Source organism: Culex pipiens, chromosome 1 (genome assembly GCF_016801865.2).
Source record: "Culex pipiens pallens isolate TS chromosome 1, TS_CPP_V2, whole genome shotgun sequence".
Taxonomy (NCBI): Eukaryota; Metazoa; Arthropoda; class Insecta; order Diptera; family Culicidae; genus Culex; species Culex pipiens.
The window spans coordinates 100,418,206-100,433,710 of NC_068937.1; the positions used below are offsets into that span (position 1 = coordinate 100,418,206).

General features: G+C 40.9%; 1 protein-coding gene and 1 non-coding gene across 11 annotated transcripts; one reads left to right on the plus strand and one right to left on the minus strand.

The window, feature by feature from the left end:
• Positions 1-1,037: 1,037 nt before the first annotated feature.
• On the minus strand, positions 1,038-15,228 carry LOC120430691 (transmembrane protein 245-like). 10 transcript variants are annotated; one of them, XM_039595793.2, is made up of 9 exons: positions 14,475-15,227; positions 8,735-9,680; positions 6,495-6,746; positions 6,249-6,427; positions 5,794-6,194; positions 5,575-5,736; positions 5,435-5,482; positions 2,353-2,389; positions 1,038-1,500 (listed from the first exon to the last, which is right to left on the minus strand). In XM_039595793.2, exons 1-9 carry the CDS (start codon positions 14,997-14,999, stop codon positions 1,384-1,386), a joined length of 2,667 nt encoding a protein of 888 aa, XP_039451727.1. In that variant the 5' UTR covers positions 15,000-15,227; the 3' UTR covers positions 1,038-1,383. The 10 variants fall into 10 exon arrangements, with proteins under 10 accessions (XP_039451727.1, XP_039451729.1, XP_039451731.1 ...); XM_052706138.1 differs by lacking the exon at positions 1,038-1,500 and adding an exon at positions 1,507-2,073; XM_039595795.2 differs by lacking the exon at positions 5,435-5,482.
• Trnad-guc (transfer RNA aspartic acid (anticodon GUC)) lies at positions 14,380-14,451 on the plus strand. The gene has a single exon. It is a non-coding gene; the product is annotated as a tRNA-Asp (tRNA).
• Positions 15,229-15,505: the final 277 nt, after the last annotated feature.

The following is a 15,505-nucleotide window of genomic DNA, read 5'->3' on the forward strand; positions in this document are numbered from 1 at the left end:
TAACTTTATTTTATTCCAAAAGATCAATTTTCTTTTAAAAAACCTTAAAATAGTTTTCACTCCCCTTTGCACCTATCGCGCAAAAACGTAAACGTAACCTTGCACCAAAGTTCTCCTACTCGAATGTAGGTGGCGAATCGAATTTTTAGCTTTGGTTTTGGGGGCCTATCGAATCACAAAAAAAAACATTTTCGTTGTCTTATTTTTGATTTTCGAGCTTAACAATGACTCCTAAACTCCGCCAAGGTGATTTAGAATTTTTAAATCCAAGATGGCGGTGATGAAATATTGAAAACATGGCTTTTGCAATTTAAAAGGGAATCAAACTATTAAAATTTGACAAAATGGAGTCGCAGAACTAGAATTTGGAGTTAAAAGAAAGGCCGTTGCAAATATTTCTTTTTGCTCTCTCTCTCCCCCCCTTCCCCTCTACCTTGGTCAGAGTCGAGTGACATACACTTATCTGAAGTCCCATAATAACCTTCGCATAATCGAACTTCGGATAATCGAGCCTGGACTGTATTGTCTTTTTTGGGTAAATACAATATTGCACAACAATACTTTAAAGTGATCTAGGGATTTAAATTCCAAGATGCCAACGGTGATGAAATATCGAGAAAATGTAATTTGTTAGAAAACATGTAATCAACGACTTGAATTTTACTTATATGGGGTCGCTGAACTCTAATTTGATATTCAAAATAAGAAAATAAAAAAAAAATTGTTTCGATTTTGCCAAGTTTGTTTGAAACCTTCGGATTATCGTAACTTTGAGCTTTGGATAATTGAGTATGGATTGTATTTAAATCGTATTTAGAAACTAAAGTGACAGTTCGTCACTTTTTATTTTGACTTTGTCAAACCAACGGGGTACAAACTAAAAAGTGACCAGCAACCGGGGGTTAAGTGTACTAGTCAATTTATAAATAGTTTAAGAAACAATCTATTTTACTCAAAAAACTCTTACTTTTCAATCATAAATTTTTCTCACTACTTTTCTTCAGGTAACTACGATTTTGTGGTACTTTTTCATCGAGTTGTTCCTCTTAAGTTTAAAAATGCCAATGGAATCTAAGCAGGAATTATTATTTTTTCAATACTATCGTTCAGATCTTAACTTGAAGATCTAGTTTCAAAAATAATTTGCTCAATTTTGTGTGTTCAACCTACATTTACTAATGATCCGATCATTTTGGTAACATCTAATAATAGTTTATAACTACAGCGAAAGCTCGTCCAAATGTTTCCGTAATGCACTAACCTGTTCTGCATTTCGCTTAAGCACCACTAAATTAACCAATTAGCCTTCGTACAACTATTACAAAAAAGTCCGACGTCCGAACAATTCCACTTTGGCAGAAACCAAAAACCCGCTCCTCCTCCTCACTCCTCTCCCAGCAGGTCTTCTACGGATGATGCCGTTGAGCTGGCGGAAAGCCTAGAAGTCCCGCTCCGGACGTGTCCACCATCTCGGGGAAGGTACCGTAGCGATAGTTTGTCCTTTTATTTTGTTGGGTGTGGATTCGGATATCGGGTTTTTAGCACAGACACGAACCACACAGACACACATGGACATGGACGGAAACGAGCGCAGACATGGAATTGAAAAAAGAGAGGTACGTGGGACAAGACGATTTTTGGTTTGTGGTTAGAACGAGACAAGTAACTATGGGAGAGAGTGGGGGACATAAAATTCTAGCTGGTTTTAGTTACAAGTGCAACGCCATCTATTTTTCGAGCCCAGCAAATGTGTATCTGCTAAATTGCTGTTGGTTTGACTAGTGGCCAACAGGTGGCAGTCTAGAGAGTGCTAGTTGCTCGTTTGAAAAGATAGACAGCATTTTTCAAGAAGAGAGTCTGTGGATTTCTTTTTGGTCTCTAAATTAGTATGCAATTGTGTGATTTAAGCAGGTTAAATGTAAAATAAAACATCTCAAAAATGTCAGTTATGTACAGAGAGTTGGGTGAAATTGCATTCAGTGAAGAAGCCTTCCCCCGGTATGATTTAGCACGATCGGTGAGTTGAGGAACTTTCCATCCTTGGTCCTGGTTAGGTAATTCGCGGGAGTTTTGCTAGATTTAGATGGTAATGAAAATTTAACAAAAAAAAAAAAACAAAAATAAGATGAAAGAAAACAAAACAAAACCAAACTACCAACAAAACTAAAATAAAATAAAAAAAATCCCAAAAATCTAACTTTCATGCCTACACATTCTCAGTTTTCTAGCACTCTAGTGAGGTGTGGAGGAGTCACGAGCTCTAGAGACTTTCAGTGGCGAGCTACTTTTGAGTTTAGGGGGAGAGGAGCTAGAAACCACACCACCGGCAACACTGCCGCTGCCGTTACTTACTTCCCCGTGGACAAACGCTTGCCACTCTTTACACAAACTGAAGTAGTGTTGTACCCACACAAGAAACACACATAGAAGATTTTTTTTTTATTTTGATGTAGTTGTTGTTGTCGAAAGAAAGGAAGGGAAAAAAGAAGAGTAATAAACGAAAGAAAAATAGTTTGTGAAAATAAATATTATTTTAGAAAAAAAGTTAAATTTGGACGGTAAATATACTTTTATTTTTTAAGAAATCCTTAAACATTAATGAGATAAGGGGACAACTTGAATCGTCTAATGAAACAGGCTATGGAAGTACTAAGGCAGCTACGATGAACAATACTAAACAAATGATACAAATGGGCAATGAAGTTTTCCACCTACAACAAACAAAATAAAAGACAAAACATCAGTGCACACGTTCTACCTTAAAAAAATATTTTTTAGAGAAAATAGGTCTATTTTTAAATTAAAAAAAAACCAAGTTTTTTTTTCAATCAAAAAAATTCCAAAAAATGGTTACAATTTGAAAACGATTCACTTCATCAAAATTTCAATGAAACACAGTTTTATTGCAAGTTCATACAAAAATATGTTTGGATTTTTTTTTCCAAGTGTCTAAAGTCGAAGCTTGGTAAAAATCGTAAAAATAAAGGCGTCCGACATGGGACCATCCATAAACCACGTGGACACTTTTCTGGAAATCTCAAGAGCTTAGGCCAACGCAAATTTTATTTCACATGGACCGTAGCTGAGGGACTAAAATCTTAAATAAAATTTGTACCAGCCTTATCATAACCTACAAATAAATTTGTACCAGCCTTATCATAATCATAACCTACAAATCTGACGAAGATACCAATTCGATCAGGAAAAAACTCCATAATAATATGATCGAAAACAAATCCAGAGTTTTTTTTTTGAAAAGGACCAATAAACTATTGTCTTTCATATGTTTATAGGACCTAATCAATAAAAACTCTAGAAATGGTTTTGGGCCTTTTCAAAGATGAGGTTAATTTGAAAATTTTGAAAATATTTTTATTCGAAAGATCGGAATGTTTCATGATACTTTCCCTTTTTACCATTGAAAATCGGATGCAATTTTGCTGAGTTATCGTCTCTTCAAAATTTGACGCCTTGGACCTTTACAATTTTTGCTTTTCTTTCAGAGGCTGTAAGTCATCAACCATTGGTCCAATCTTCAATGTCTTTGAAGGAAATCTGTAGAAAATTATTAACATATAAAAAAAAATCGAAAGAAAAAATATATATTTCGGAATTCAACTTTTAGTACAAAAAAATTCATAAAAAAAAAACTTTTTTTTGTAAATCAATTCTTTCCGAAAAGTCCTAATCATAACTTACAACTTTGCTCAAGGCAAAAAAATCGATCAGCCAGCCAAGATACAGAATTTCATAAATTTACATAACAATTTTGTATGAAGGAGGTATTAGATTATGACAAACAAATAAACTCTATGCAGGCTGACGAAATGCAGACAAACTGTCAAACTGTCAAAAAGTGTGAGTTTTTTTGTTTGTAGTTTAAAAAAATCGAAAATAAAAAATACGTATTTTGGGAATTCAACTTTTAGTGATAATTTCTTTTAAAATGATCAAATGTTACGGAAAACACTCTTTTTCTGGGGCAATGTTTGAACCTGGCGCAACAGTATTTTGACAGCTCAGACTGTTTAGCAAGATCCGAGACCACTTTTTCACAAAGCTCGAAGCGGGAAACAATAATATTTTTGAGCTAAACATGTTTTCATTAGTCATTTTAGAACGTTAGTCGTGGTTTGCATAATAAAAATTTCCACTTTTACTTAGACTTTGCACTAAATTATTGCTATCGATCGGACTATTGCGTCATGTCGAACTGGCTTGGGAAATTTAAAATTGCCTTAAAAATGATCAAAGCCAGCTGAGGGTGTTTGCTTGGTTTTTGTCTGTCAATCGCAATTTTAAAGTGCGAAAGTGTGGCGGAAAATGCGACTGAAAGTGTAAATAAAAATAAACTAGTTGCCTAGTGTGTGCCTAGTAAGTGCGTGCAAAATCCAAGTTACAGTGCAAGGATCAATATTTACCATAGTTACATTTAAGTGGTCGCTTGGCCGTAACCAGCCAGCTTTAATATTTTTTTAATATTGGCCGCCATCTTGGATTACACCTTTCCAGTTCACTTTGAAGTATTCCAGGGGTCATATTCGTGTTCAGTGACCCTGAATTAGTTTTAATTGAGTAGCCGATAGCATAGATAAAAGCTATTATTGTTGATTTTCGTACTCAGTCGCCATATTGGACGCTATCTTGAATATTTTGGTTACCTTTGAGAATTGGGTCGATTTAGCTTAGATCCATCAAAAACTGACCAGTAACAGGATTTGCTTCTAGACACTTTTCTCAGTGAGGAAGACAAAAAGCTTCAGAACGTGTAGGTTTTGTCTTATATCTTGTTACTGTTATCGCTTATGAAAAACAAGGTCAAAAAAATATTTTAAAACAGATAATATTAGTAAAGCAACAGCCTTCGGCTATCATTCAAACGACTTTTCAACCTCTTGTTAGTTTTGTTACAACCTATAGACGAATCCAGTTTGAAATGGCCGCTAGGTGGCCAATGGTGTTAGAAATGACAGCTTCCATATATTTGAATATGGGAGCTCAGGAAAACTCAATTTTTAAGCAATAAAATGATTATTTATGATAAAAGTATTGATTGATTAGGTGCACAAAATGTATCTAGAATATTATTAAAATAAAAACTGTTCGAAAAATTTGCAATCGAGATAAGTACACCATTCGATTCAGCAGGAATTTTGGGCACCAAAAATATATAGTTTTCATATGTTAAGTATTTTATTTTAAAAGAAAATTAACAAAAAGTATGAAAATCGAGACATTTAGTATGGGAGCTGTCAAATCTCTCACCATCAAAAAGCAGCGTTGAGCTTTCGCTGGATTTGTCTATCGATTCGGTATATCATACCGAACCCAATGCTACAATCTACACACTAGAGAGCACTTCTTAAACAAAAACTATCAATAAAAAGCAGCATGACATAACCAAAAAAAAAACAGAAACCGAAGCCCAACTTACGTCGTCGCGGGTGAGTAAAGCTCGTTGTTGGTGTCCAAGCTGGACTTGCTGGATGGGAGTAAATGGGAATGAAACAACAAGTACCACATGAACCGACGACATCAAACACCGAGATGACAAACTTAAATGGGTCAACTTACCGCGTCTGGGGCGTAATCGGCGAGTCGCGGATTGCACTCATGGTGACCTCGAAGAGTACGACTAGGAGGCAGAGCAGAAGCGGTCCCAGCAGGGCACCTTCCAGCCCAAACAGGTACATTCCACCGGCGATTGAGAGGCCGGTCAGGTAGGGGTGGCCACCACTGGAAGAATAGAAGGAGGTTGGTGACTTGAAAGACTGAGAGATCTCGTTGACTCACCCCTTGATCTCCGAGTGGATGATCGGGTTAAAGTTGGACGGAACGATGAAGTGGACCAGAACCAGGAAAGCCCCAAGCCAGAAGCGATCCTGCGACAGCCACAGATCGAGGAAGGCCGGAACGCTGCACCAGTAAGTCTCGAGAAAGGGGGCGGCGGCCAGAATTGAGGCTAGGACGGCCGGCAGGTACACGATGTGGGCACCCACGATGGTGTGCGTTAGCCAGGTGAAGAGACCGTGGAACAGGGCCAGCTTGAGGGTGGCCACGACCACGCTCGAGATGGAGTCCTCGAGGGCTTGGATGATGCGCGGGCCCCACGAGTTGTTGATGGTGATGCCGGTCGGGGCGTACCGGTCCTGGCTGCTCTGCAGCAGGTAGAACAGCGTCGTGAAGAAGATGATCTGGGGAGATGTGGAAGGTTGAAGAAATCTCTTATTTTACAACTAATTTCATACCGTGTGGAACAGAAACTTCAACACGGCGTGTCCTCCACCTAAGATGACGGACACCAACGTCCCAATTGCTGACGCCAGCAGCGTCAGATTCGTCCTCAACAACATCCACAAGGAATCGGCCACCTCGAGCAACATCCCAATGTTGCTCTTCACGAAGCCGATTATTCCCGCTTTGGTAACTGAAATTCATTAAACAAGATTAAAAACGTCTTCTTCAAAAGACCTCAAAGGAGAAACGAAACCAACTCGGATTGATAAAGATCTCATCGATCGTAGCCTGAATCGACTGGCTGGTGACGCGGGGCCCAACCAACCCGTCCCCGTTGTTACGGTCCATCCAGCTCTGGATGATTCGGTCCCACACGCTCAGGATCTGGCACTTGAGCTTCTTCGCTTGCGTCGGATCGGTATCGTTGAAGATGTCGTCCACGTACTGCTCGATGTGGGACCGGCCGTACTTGTACGCGTTGTCCAGGATGTCGTCCATCGATTGCATGTCTGAAAGGGTGATCAAAAAATGAATTGTTTCAATTAACGAATGAACACAATTTGGAGTTGGGGTCCGTGTTTCTGGTAATTACTCGAACTTTGACTAAACCCTTCGTTCGTTCATCTACGTGGGTCTGTGTTTGACATTATGCTTTCGTGCGTCCACACACGAACGAATGAGCGCAACTCAGTCATGACCTATTAACAAAAATCCTATCGTCTTCCTAAAGATTGCATTCAAATGATTGCTGCAACGCATGATCAAGGAAGAGTGAAGTTGAGAGAGAGAGAGAGAGAGAGAGAGAGAGAGAGAGAGAGAGAGAGAGAGAGAGAGAGAGCATGTGCATGTGTCGAGAAGCTGTTTGAGTGCTATATGTACTTGATTTCGTTCGTTTTAGCTTCGTGTACGTTCACTGACAGTCGCTTCGAGATGACGATCATGACAGGCGCTGTATTTCAGCACTTTTAAATTTCGCAAATTAATCAGCCTTATTTAAAATCCTATTTCTATACAAAAAGGAAAGCAAGATGATATCGTTCGGGACTTTTTTGTACTGAGCATGGACAATAGGGTGTAATAACAAAATCGATTTTCCAGCGCAGACATTTTTCAGATCTTTTTGGGGTCCTAAACAACTCCGCTAAGTTTGGGAACGATTGGTTTAGTCCTCACTTTGCGCAAAGCGATTCTTTTTTCTTTGTAATTTTTATAGGAAAAACCTTTTTTCTTGTGACGACGGCTCGAATGAGATCAAAACGGTCCAAATCGGTTCAGCAAGTCCGGAGATAATCGTGTGCATATTGTTCGGTGCACGGACTTACAGCCATACACACGCACAGACATTTGTTCAGAATTTGATTTGAGTCGATAGGTATACGTGAAGGTGGGTCTACGAGGTCGAATGAAGAAGTTCATTTTTCGAGTGATTTTATAGCCTTGCCTCAGTTAGGTGAGGAAGGCAAAAATATACCTGAAACAGACATTTCCAGAAAACAAGCAGACTCTCATTTGAAGCAATGTGGCAACCGGGCGTTTCGCATCAGAAGCGACTCTCGCACGTAAACAAAAAGACATGGCCTTTTGAGGTTATGCAAAAAATCACCCTTTTTGTATCTACAAAAAAAACATTTTATAGCATAACCAGTTTTGAGATATGCGTGTGGAAAGAAAATCATATCTACACACATCCCCACAGACATTTGCTCAGAAAATAATTCTGAGTCGATAACGTCATGATTCGAAATCCGGACACTTAGTACCATATTATTTTTGTTATAGCTGGCAAAAAATCATGTAATAAGTTGGAAATGTAGAAATATCATCAGGATTTAGTATAAACAGTCAGTTTTAAGAGAATGCGTGCAAAATATGTCTTTACTAACAATTTTTCGTCAGAATTTGAAAATTAAAATTGCTTGTTGTGCTTCGAATCCCGGACACTGTTAAAAGCTGATTCGAAATCCGGACACTTTTGCTTCGAATTCCGGACACTCGATTTTGCTTATGAATCGCACAAATTTGGACTGAAATGTTAGTGAATGGCATTCTTTAGGTCTCAAATAAGCTGTTAACATCAAAACAATCGATAGTTTATATAAAAATTTGCTAGAATTTAAGGAAATCAAAAACATAAATTTCTGCTTTGCCTTCCCGGAGCTTTGGACGCCTATGAAATATTTCAGTTGAAATATTTCGCATTTTTGGTAAACCTTTAATTTTATTTTATTTAATTGTTTTAGCATTAACTACAGCGTTCAAACAAACTTTGAATGAAAGTTGATGTTAGAATTCATCAAATAATACAGTTTTGACATCCATAATGCGAACTTATATTTAAATAATTGATAAAACAAACAAGTCCGGGTTTCGAAGCGTCCGGGAATTCGAATCATGACGTTATGTATACGTGAAGGTATATCTAAGAGGTCTAGTTGGCAAGTTCAATTTGAGTCTGCGCAGAAATTTTGTAGGTCGGTGAAATGGTTCAACTACTCACCAATCGGCAGCATCTCGATCAGCTCGGGCCGGTGCGTCAACGTCCGGTTGACCAGGTTACTTCCCAGCTGCGCCACCGCGATGGTTTCGGAGTAGATTTGCGTAAACGCAAACACACTAACCAGCATGACCAGCACGCTGAGAAATCCGATCATCACCACCGAGCTGATGTCGTCAATGTACGAGCGCAATTTCGCACACACGTACCGGTGGATGTTCCCGTTGACACGGAGGATTCCGGGCAGGCAGAGTGGGAGCAGGGCCGAGTGACGCGGGAAGAGCCAGCTTTTGAGCAGTTCCCAGTAGGTTTGAATGATGGTTGAGAAGTACGGGATGATTCCGAGCATTTCGGCGACTCGCACAATCAGGTGCAAGCTGACGGGGATGATTCCGAGGAACAGGATCCACGTGTGCATCCAGATTAGGGTGGCTCCGCAGGCGTAAAACAGTATTCGGAAGTACGAGTCACTCTCCAGCGCGTCCGGAGTCGTCTTGTTCAGCGTGTCGGTTGCATTCGCAGTCGTACTAGTGTTTCTAGTATCGTTCATCGTGCTCGACAGCTGCGGCGTAGTCGTCACATCCAGCACCATCTTCGCCTTAATTTCCTCAATCCGCGACGCATTCACCGTGTCGTCACCCCCGTTGACCGGCGACGTAATCTCCACCTTCCCCTCGTCCAACCGATAGCTCGTCACGTCCAACAGACTGTGCCACTTGTCGATGAAACTCACGTTCTTTTCGTCCTTTCGCATGTTGTAGATAAGGCCGATGGCGCCGTACGTGAGCAGGCCCAGGAACACGGGCACTTGGAGGGCGCCCAGGAAGCTGCACCCGTACGCAACGATGAGTACCCACAGCATTTGGCCGACCAGTAGGAAGGGCGTGGACAGCTGGGGTTGCCACAGGATGTACACGCTGGCAATGTACAGGACCACGATGACGGCGAGCTGGGAAATAGAGGGGGGGAGGGAGTCGGTTGGATTATCACTTTATTTTAATTTAATTTTGATTAAAGGTATTTAACCCTCTACTGCCCAAATTTTTTTTTCGAAAATTTTTATTTTTCCCGTGTTCAGGAGGTCATTTTGAGCAACTTTTGTTCAGCGAAAAACTTTACTTCTCTTGTTTTATGTTTTTCTTGTTTCATTTTTAGTATTTTAAATTGCATTTATCTTGTTTAGTTTATGTTTGTTTTTGGTAGTATTTGGCCTACTCTACCACCTCCTATCATTACATTTTGCCTATCTAATTTTTTCATGTTTTTACAGTAACTTTTTCAATTTTTTGCATGTTTTTCACATTTTCTGCTATAAAATGGAACCATTATCATTTAAATTGTAAATAAATGCGTAGAGGCATAGTCTGGGGCACTAGAAAAATTACTGCATACTTCTTTTTACCTAAAATATAGGAAATGTTATTAAAAAACACAGCCAAAGTTGACCCCTAAAAAATGACATTTTTTAAAACATTGGCAAAGTCACATCAAACAAGTCAAACTTCCAACCGTAAAATTTTCCAAAATTTTAAAAGTTTGTCTTTCCAATGCTTCTTGAAGATCAAAAATTGGTTGAAAAATGGATTTTTGGCGATTTTTTAAATCGAAGCCCGTCTAGAGGCGGGGTTGGGTTGTAGAGGGTTAAAAAAAATCTTTCAGGAAATTAAAATTATAAACAGCATGCTCTTATTATGATTTTTTAACCCACATTTTATTTCGATTTTATTTTTCCCGTGTTCAAGAGGTCATTTTGAGCAACTTTTGTTCTGCGAAAAATTATACTTGTTTTTTTTTCCTTTTTTATTTTTCTGTATTTTAATTTGCATTTATCTTGCTTAGATTATGTTTTGTTTCTGATTTTTCATTTTTTACAGTAATTTTTTTTTCAATATTTTGCTCGTTTTTCACATTTTTTGTAACTATATAACGACATTTTCACATAATATAGAGGAAATGTTAGTAGGAAACACAGCCAAAGTTGACCCCCCGAAAAAATAACATTTTTTAAACGATGGTAAAGTCACATAAAATAAGTCAAACTTCCAAACAGTTCTTCTTTCCAATTGGTGAAAAATTGATTTTTGCAAGGATTTTTGGCCAATTTTTAGATCGAAGTCCGTAGAGAGGCGGGGTTCGGTTGTAGAGGGTTAATCGATACCTATATATCTGTCGTTTCTATTTTTTTTTAATTTCTTGCTTTAAAGTATGCGGTCATTCGCTGCCCTTGATCGATATATGGATGTCCAAATCCTCAAAATGAGCATGAGCATGAGCATGGTTGACTGCCAATGAGCTGCTACTCCGTTATTGACGGATCAGCTGAAGTTAAACAATGAATCAAAAATGATCAGTGGGAGCCAACCATCCGTTCACTGTTTAACCTCTGAAGATCCTTGCTTTATTAGTCAATACCGGCGCCCTCCCAAGAAGCCTGCAGTTCAACGAAAGGGAGGAATGTTAGTCCGATAGTTGAAGTTGCAGACTCATCAAGCACACAGTTTTTCGCTATATACTTGTTGATACCGCTTGAGACCGTTGAATCCACAGCATCTCCTTCAAGCATCACATGATTATTATTTTTTTGGGATAGTAGGATAAGGTATTGGCTTTTCGATGCCTCCCGAGCTACGATGCTATGGGGAGGACTTTCATAACAAACCCGTCGGTGAGCCTTCCGAGCAACGATGCTATGGGAAGGTCTTTCTGGTTAACAAACAAAGTCACTCACACACAATTATTTCACTCCTCTATTAATTAATCCAAAATTTCAGTGCGTCTTTCGATCATTATATAGAAATGGCTTTTTCACCATAAAAAATAAAACCTTATTCGAAAAAAATATACACAATTTACCCGACGCCGTGCCTTCCGATCAACGATGATATAGGAAGGGCTTTGAAAATCACAAAACAATTAATTAAGATCACAAAAAACACCAATTACTCAACGAAAATTACGCTCAAGACACAAACTATTCAGTAAGTCATGTTATTATTCGATAACCACAATCACTCACCCCACACGAATAGCGACACAAAAGCACACAAAAAAAATAACCTGAATAATCACGACTTCGCGTCCCCACTTCCAGCGCACCAATGATGCTATAATTCGATTACCACAATCACTCACTCCATACGAATAGCGACACAAAAGCACATAAAAAAATTAACCTGAATAATCACGACTTCGCGTCCCCACTTCCAGCGCACCAATCTCCAAATCCTCAAAATTCACGAAAGTAAAAAGTGATGAAAGTTTTCCCGAAAACATCACAGTATCCAAGCATGGCCAAAGTAGCCACCTCGAAAGAGCATCTTTTCGTTCTTCACGAAGAATGCAGCTTTGATAGAATTCCATCACTATTCACTTGAGAACTTTTCACACTGAAGAAAGCGAAACGTGGTAAAATACGATGATGAAAATCTCTGTCTCCAAAAGAAAAAAATAACATACTATGCTTTTACTGCGCGCACAACCCTCAGGTCATGAATTGTCTCAGTGAACTCGGTTCTGGGCTGCTTCCCTCCAATTTCGATTTGAAGCACCGTGCACTCCTCCCGCTGCGTTCCCACCGGTGCCGAATTACACGCCAATTTCACCGGTTTGGTTGTCTGGTTCTGACCAGCCTTAGCGACTTTCCAAATACTTGGAACCTCCCGATGCTTGCCTGGGTGGCGATTGTCGGTTCTTCAAGAAACGCGTGCAGTTCATGGTTCCTGCATCTTCACCACACTCCGTAGATCGTTCGTCGCACCTTCCGTTCCAAGGGCACGTTCGTCCTCCTGCCATAGAGGACTACAGGTCTGATCAGTGTTCTAGACATCGTCATCTTTGGGCGGCGTAGCACTCGATCCGATGTGAGGGTCTTCCGTAATCACCATCCACAGCTAGAGGGGCGAGACTTATGGAGTCGTATTCATGACAAGTTCTACACGTCTTCACCGTCTCCAGGTTTCTTGCCACAATGTCGATGTCATCGGCAAAAGCAATCAGCTGGTAGGACTTGTTCATAATCGTGCCACTCGTTTCGATGCCCGCCCTTCGAATGATGCCCTCAAGGACGATGTTGAAAAGCGCATAGAATAAACCATCACTCAGTCGCAGCCCTCGGCGTGATCAAAAGGGTTCCGAAAGCTTCCCTGAAACGCACGTGACACATCACACCATTCAAGGTAGCCTTAATCAGCCGAGTCAGTTTATCCAGAAATCCGTTCTCCTGCATAATCCGGCGATGATGCTCCTCCTAATTTCCCTTCAGCAGTTGTTCTATTCCACAATCTCGAACTCGTCTCCGTCGATCGCCACGCTTGGTCTTATGCAAGCCCTAAGGAACTCGGTTCTTCCTGCCAGCAGATACTTCGCTTCCAGCTTCAAGTCAGTGTACTTTTGAGTCACCTCCTCGAACGTTCTGCCAACATTGTCCATGTCGTCAGCGAAGCAGATGAACTGGCTGAATCGCTTGATAATCGCATGTTGAATATCGCGCATCACCGTGCTGATCAGCTGCGCTTGATACGTCTTTAAGAAATCCATTGCTCGCTCCGACAGACGACAGCGTTGATAATAACGATGAGTTCTCACATTTAAACTTGCCCCCCTCCTCGTATAGATCGGGCATATGACTCACTCTTTCTACTCACCTGGTAGCTTTTCTGTGTCCCAGACGTTGACTATCAACCGGTGCAACCATTTTCCCAGCTCAACTTGATGAGTTCCGCACCGGTAGCATCGATCACCTCACTCGCACTGAGTCTGATTTACTGATTTTCTTGTAGAACTTAGGTATTTCGTTGGAGCGATACAGCTGATCCATGTCCTGGCACTCCAACTCTTCCAGGCGGCGCTTCTTATCCCGCAAAAGATGGGTTTGTTGTCTAAGCAACTGTTTGTACGACTCCTTGTTCCCACGGGTGTTATGCATCAGCCGTTCCGTCGGACTCGGTTCACGTACCCGATGACGCACTATTCCGCTTTGTTGAAAGCTGTTTCCATAAGCCTCCAGAATGCCTCCAGGCTTGTTGGCCGGTGGAGAATTTTTGTCAATTTAAATAAATGGAGCCTAACATTTCAAAAGGGCACAAAACTTTTGTAAACAATAATGTATCCCTTTCACTCAAATGACAGTTTGCATAAGGTGTGAGAGGGATACACTCTTGTTTACAAAAGTTTTGTGCCCTAATGAAATGGAAAGCACGAAATGTTTGTTTCTATCAAGGGAAACAAGTATCTAGAGTTTTATTTGAAAAGTCTTATAAACTGATGGAATCTCATAGCATATAGGACCTTTAAAAAAATATCTAGATATTATAAACTAAGAATAAATCTGGAGCAACATTTGAAAAGGGCGCATAAGCATTTTGACAGCTAGAACTATTTTGCAAATTCCGAGACAACAGTTAACTATTTAACAAAACCCGCATCGTTAGAAGGTAGCTGGAAAGGCCAGCTATTGTTTAACACATCGAGTTTTGTGCAAAAATTACTTGTTGGCTCGGAATTTGCGAAAAAGTTCCAGCTATCAAAATGCTTATCCGCCCTTTTCTCGTGTTGCTCCAGAAATGTACTTATTACGTACAATGTTTTTGTTTAGTTTTGAGAGATTTTAAATAATGCGCTGCCATCTACGTTTCTTCCATTCATCACATTCCTCGATAGTATAGTGGTCAGTATCCCCGCCTGTCACGCGGGAGACCGGGGTTCAATTCCCCGTCGGGGAGAATTCTCTTTTTTCGTTACTCACCATTTGCAACGTCAGCGAACTGAGCACGGCCCGAAACAACGAGTGCTGCCACACCAACAGATTCCACAGCGTCAGGAACACCTCGGTCGGCGCTAGCCAAACAATAACGCGCAGCGAAATCAAGCTGGTTATTCCGATGCCCAAGATCTTCAGGTGTCCCATGAGCCACTCGGTGAGAAAGTGACCCAGGGAGTAGACGCCCTGGATGGGCGCTCCGAGCACGCCCAGCACCATATATTGGTCGTCCTTTTCGATGCGTTCGATCCAGCCGTTAAGCGCTTCGGCGAGGCGTTTCTTCGCCGGGAAGAGCACCGCCCCGAAGAGAAATGCCCACAGCAGGGGTTTGAAGAAGGGGGCGAGGACAAGGATGACCCCGATGACGACACCGACCACGGCCACCATCATCACGTTGTACAGGGCATTCCGGAGGGGTTTTTCGTGGCCTTGGCTGCGGAGGACGAGCCAGGCGTTGAACAACCCATCGAAGGAACGTTTGAACGGGGCAGGACTCGGGCGGGCACTCATTTTGGTCGGGTTCGCTCCAGCTCCTCCGGTGGACAGCTACAGGGCATTCCGTGCCAGCGCGTTACGAAACAACCCACTACTACGAACACCTGCCAGAATTACACACTTGAACGCGCAGAAATTAAAAATGTATGCCCAACTTTCCGTCCGGGTGAAAAAACACTGCAAAATTACTAATTCCGCACCCAACTTTTTTTGCCTGCGGCCTGCTACTGCCCATAATTGAAAATTCGGCTATTATGCCAAATCAAGTATTCCGAGAAAAATGCGTTTTAGTGTTTGTCACAAAATCTCCGTCAAGGCAATTTCCCATTAGAGTGGTATATTAGCCGTTTGGTTTTTCGCATCGGCAGCCAAGTCTAAACATTATTTCAGTGAAATTCAAGTTTCAGAAGATGCGTTGGAACATCCTCTACCACCTGGTGCTAATATCTCGTTTTAGCCAAAAGTGGATATTAGCCGTTTTTTCAATGGTGGGCAGTGCAGTGGGTGGCTATTTTTAGCGA

Coding starts and splice junctions, on each gene's coding strand:
- LOC120430691 (XM_052706138.1), bottom strand. CDS start 14,999: ATGAGTGCCCGCCCGAGTCCTGCCCCGTTCAAACGTTCCTTCGATGGG. Junction 9,681..14,474: donor GTTCGCTGACGTTGCAAATG/GTGAGTAACGAA, acceptor TCTATTTCCCAG/CTCGCCGTCATCGTGGTCCT. Junction 6,428..6,494: donor TGAGATCTTTATCAATCCGA/GTTGGTTTCGTT, acceptor AATGAATTTCAG/TTACCAAAGCGGGAATAATC.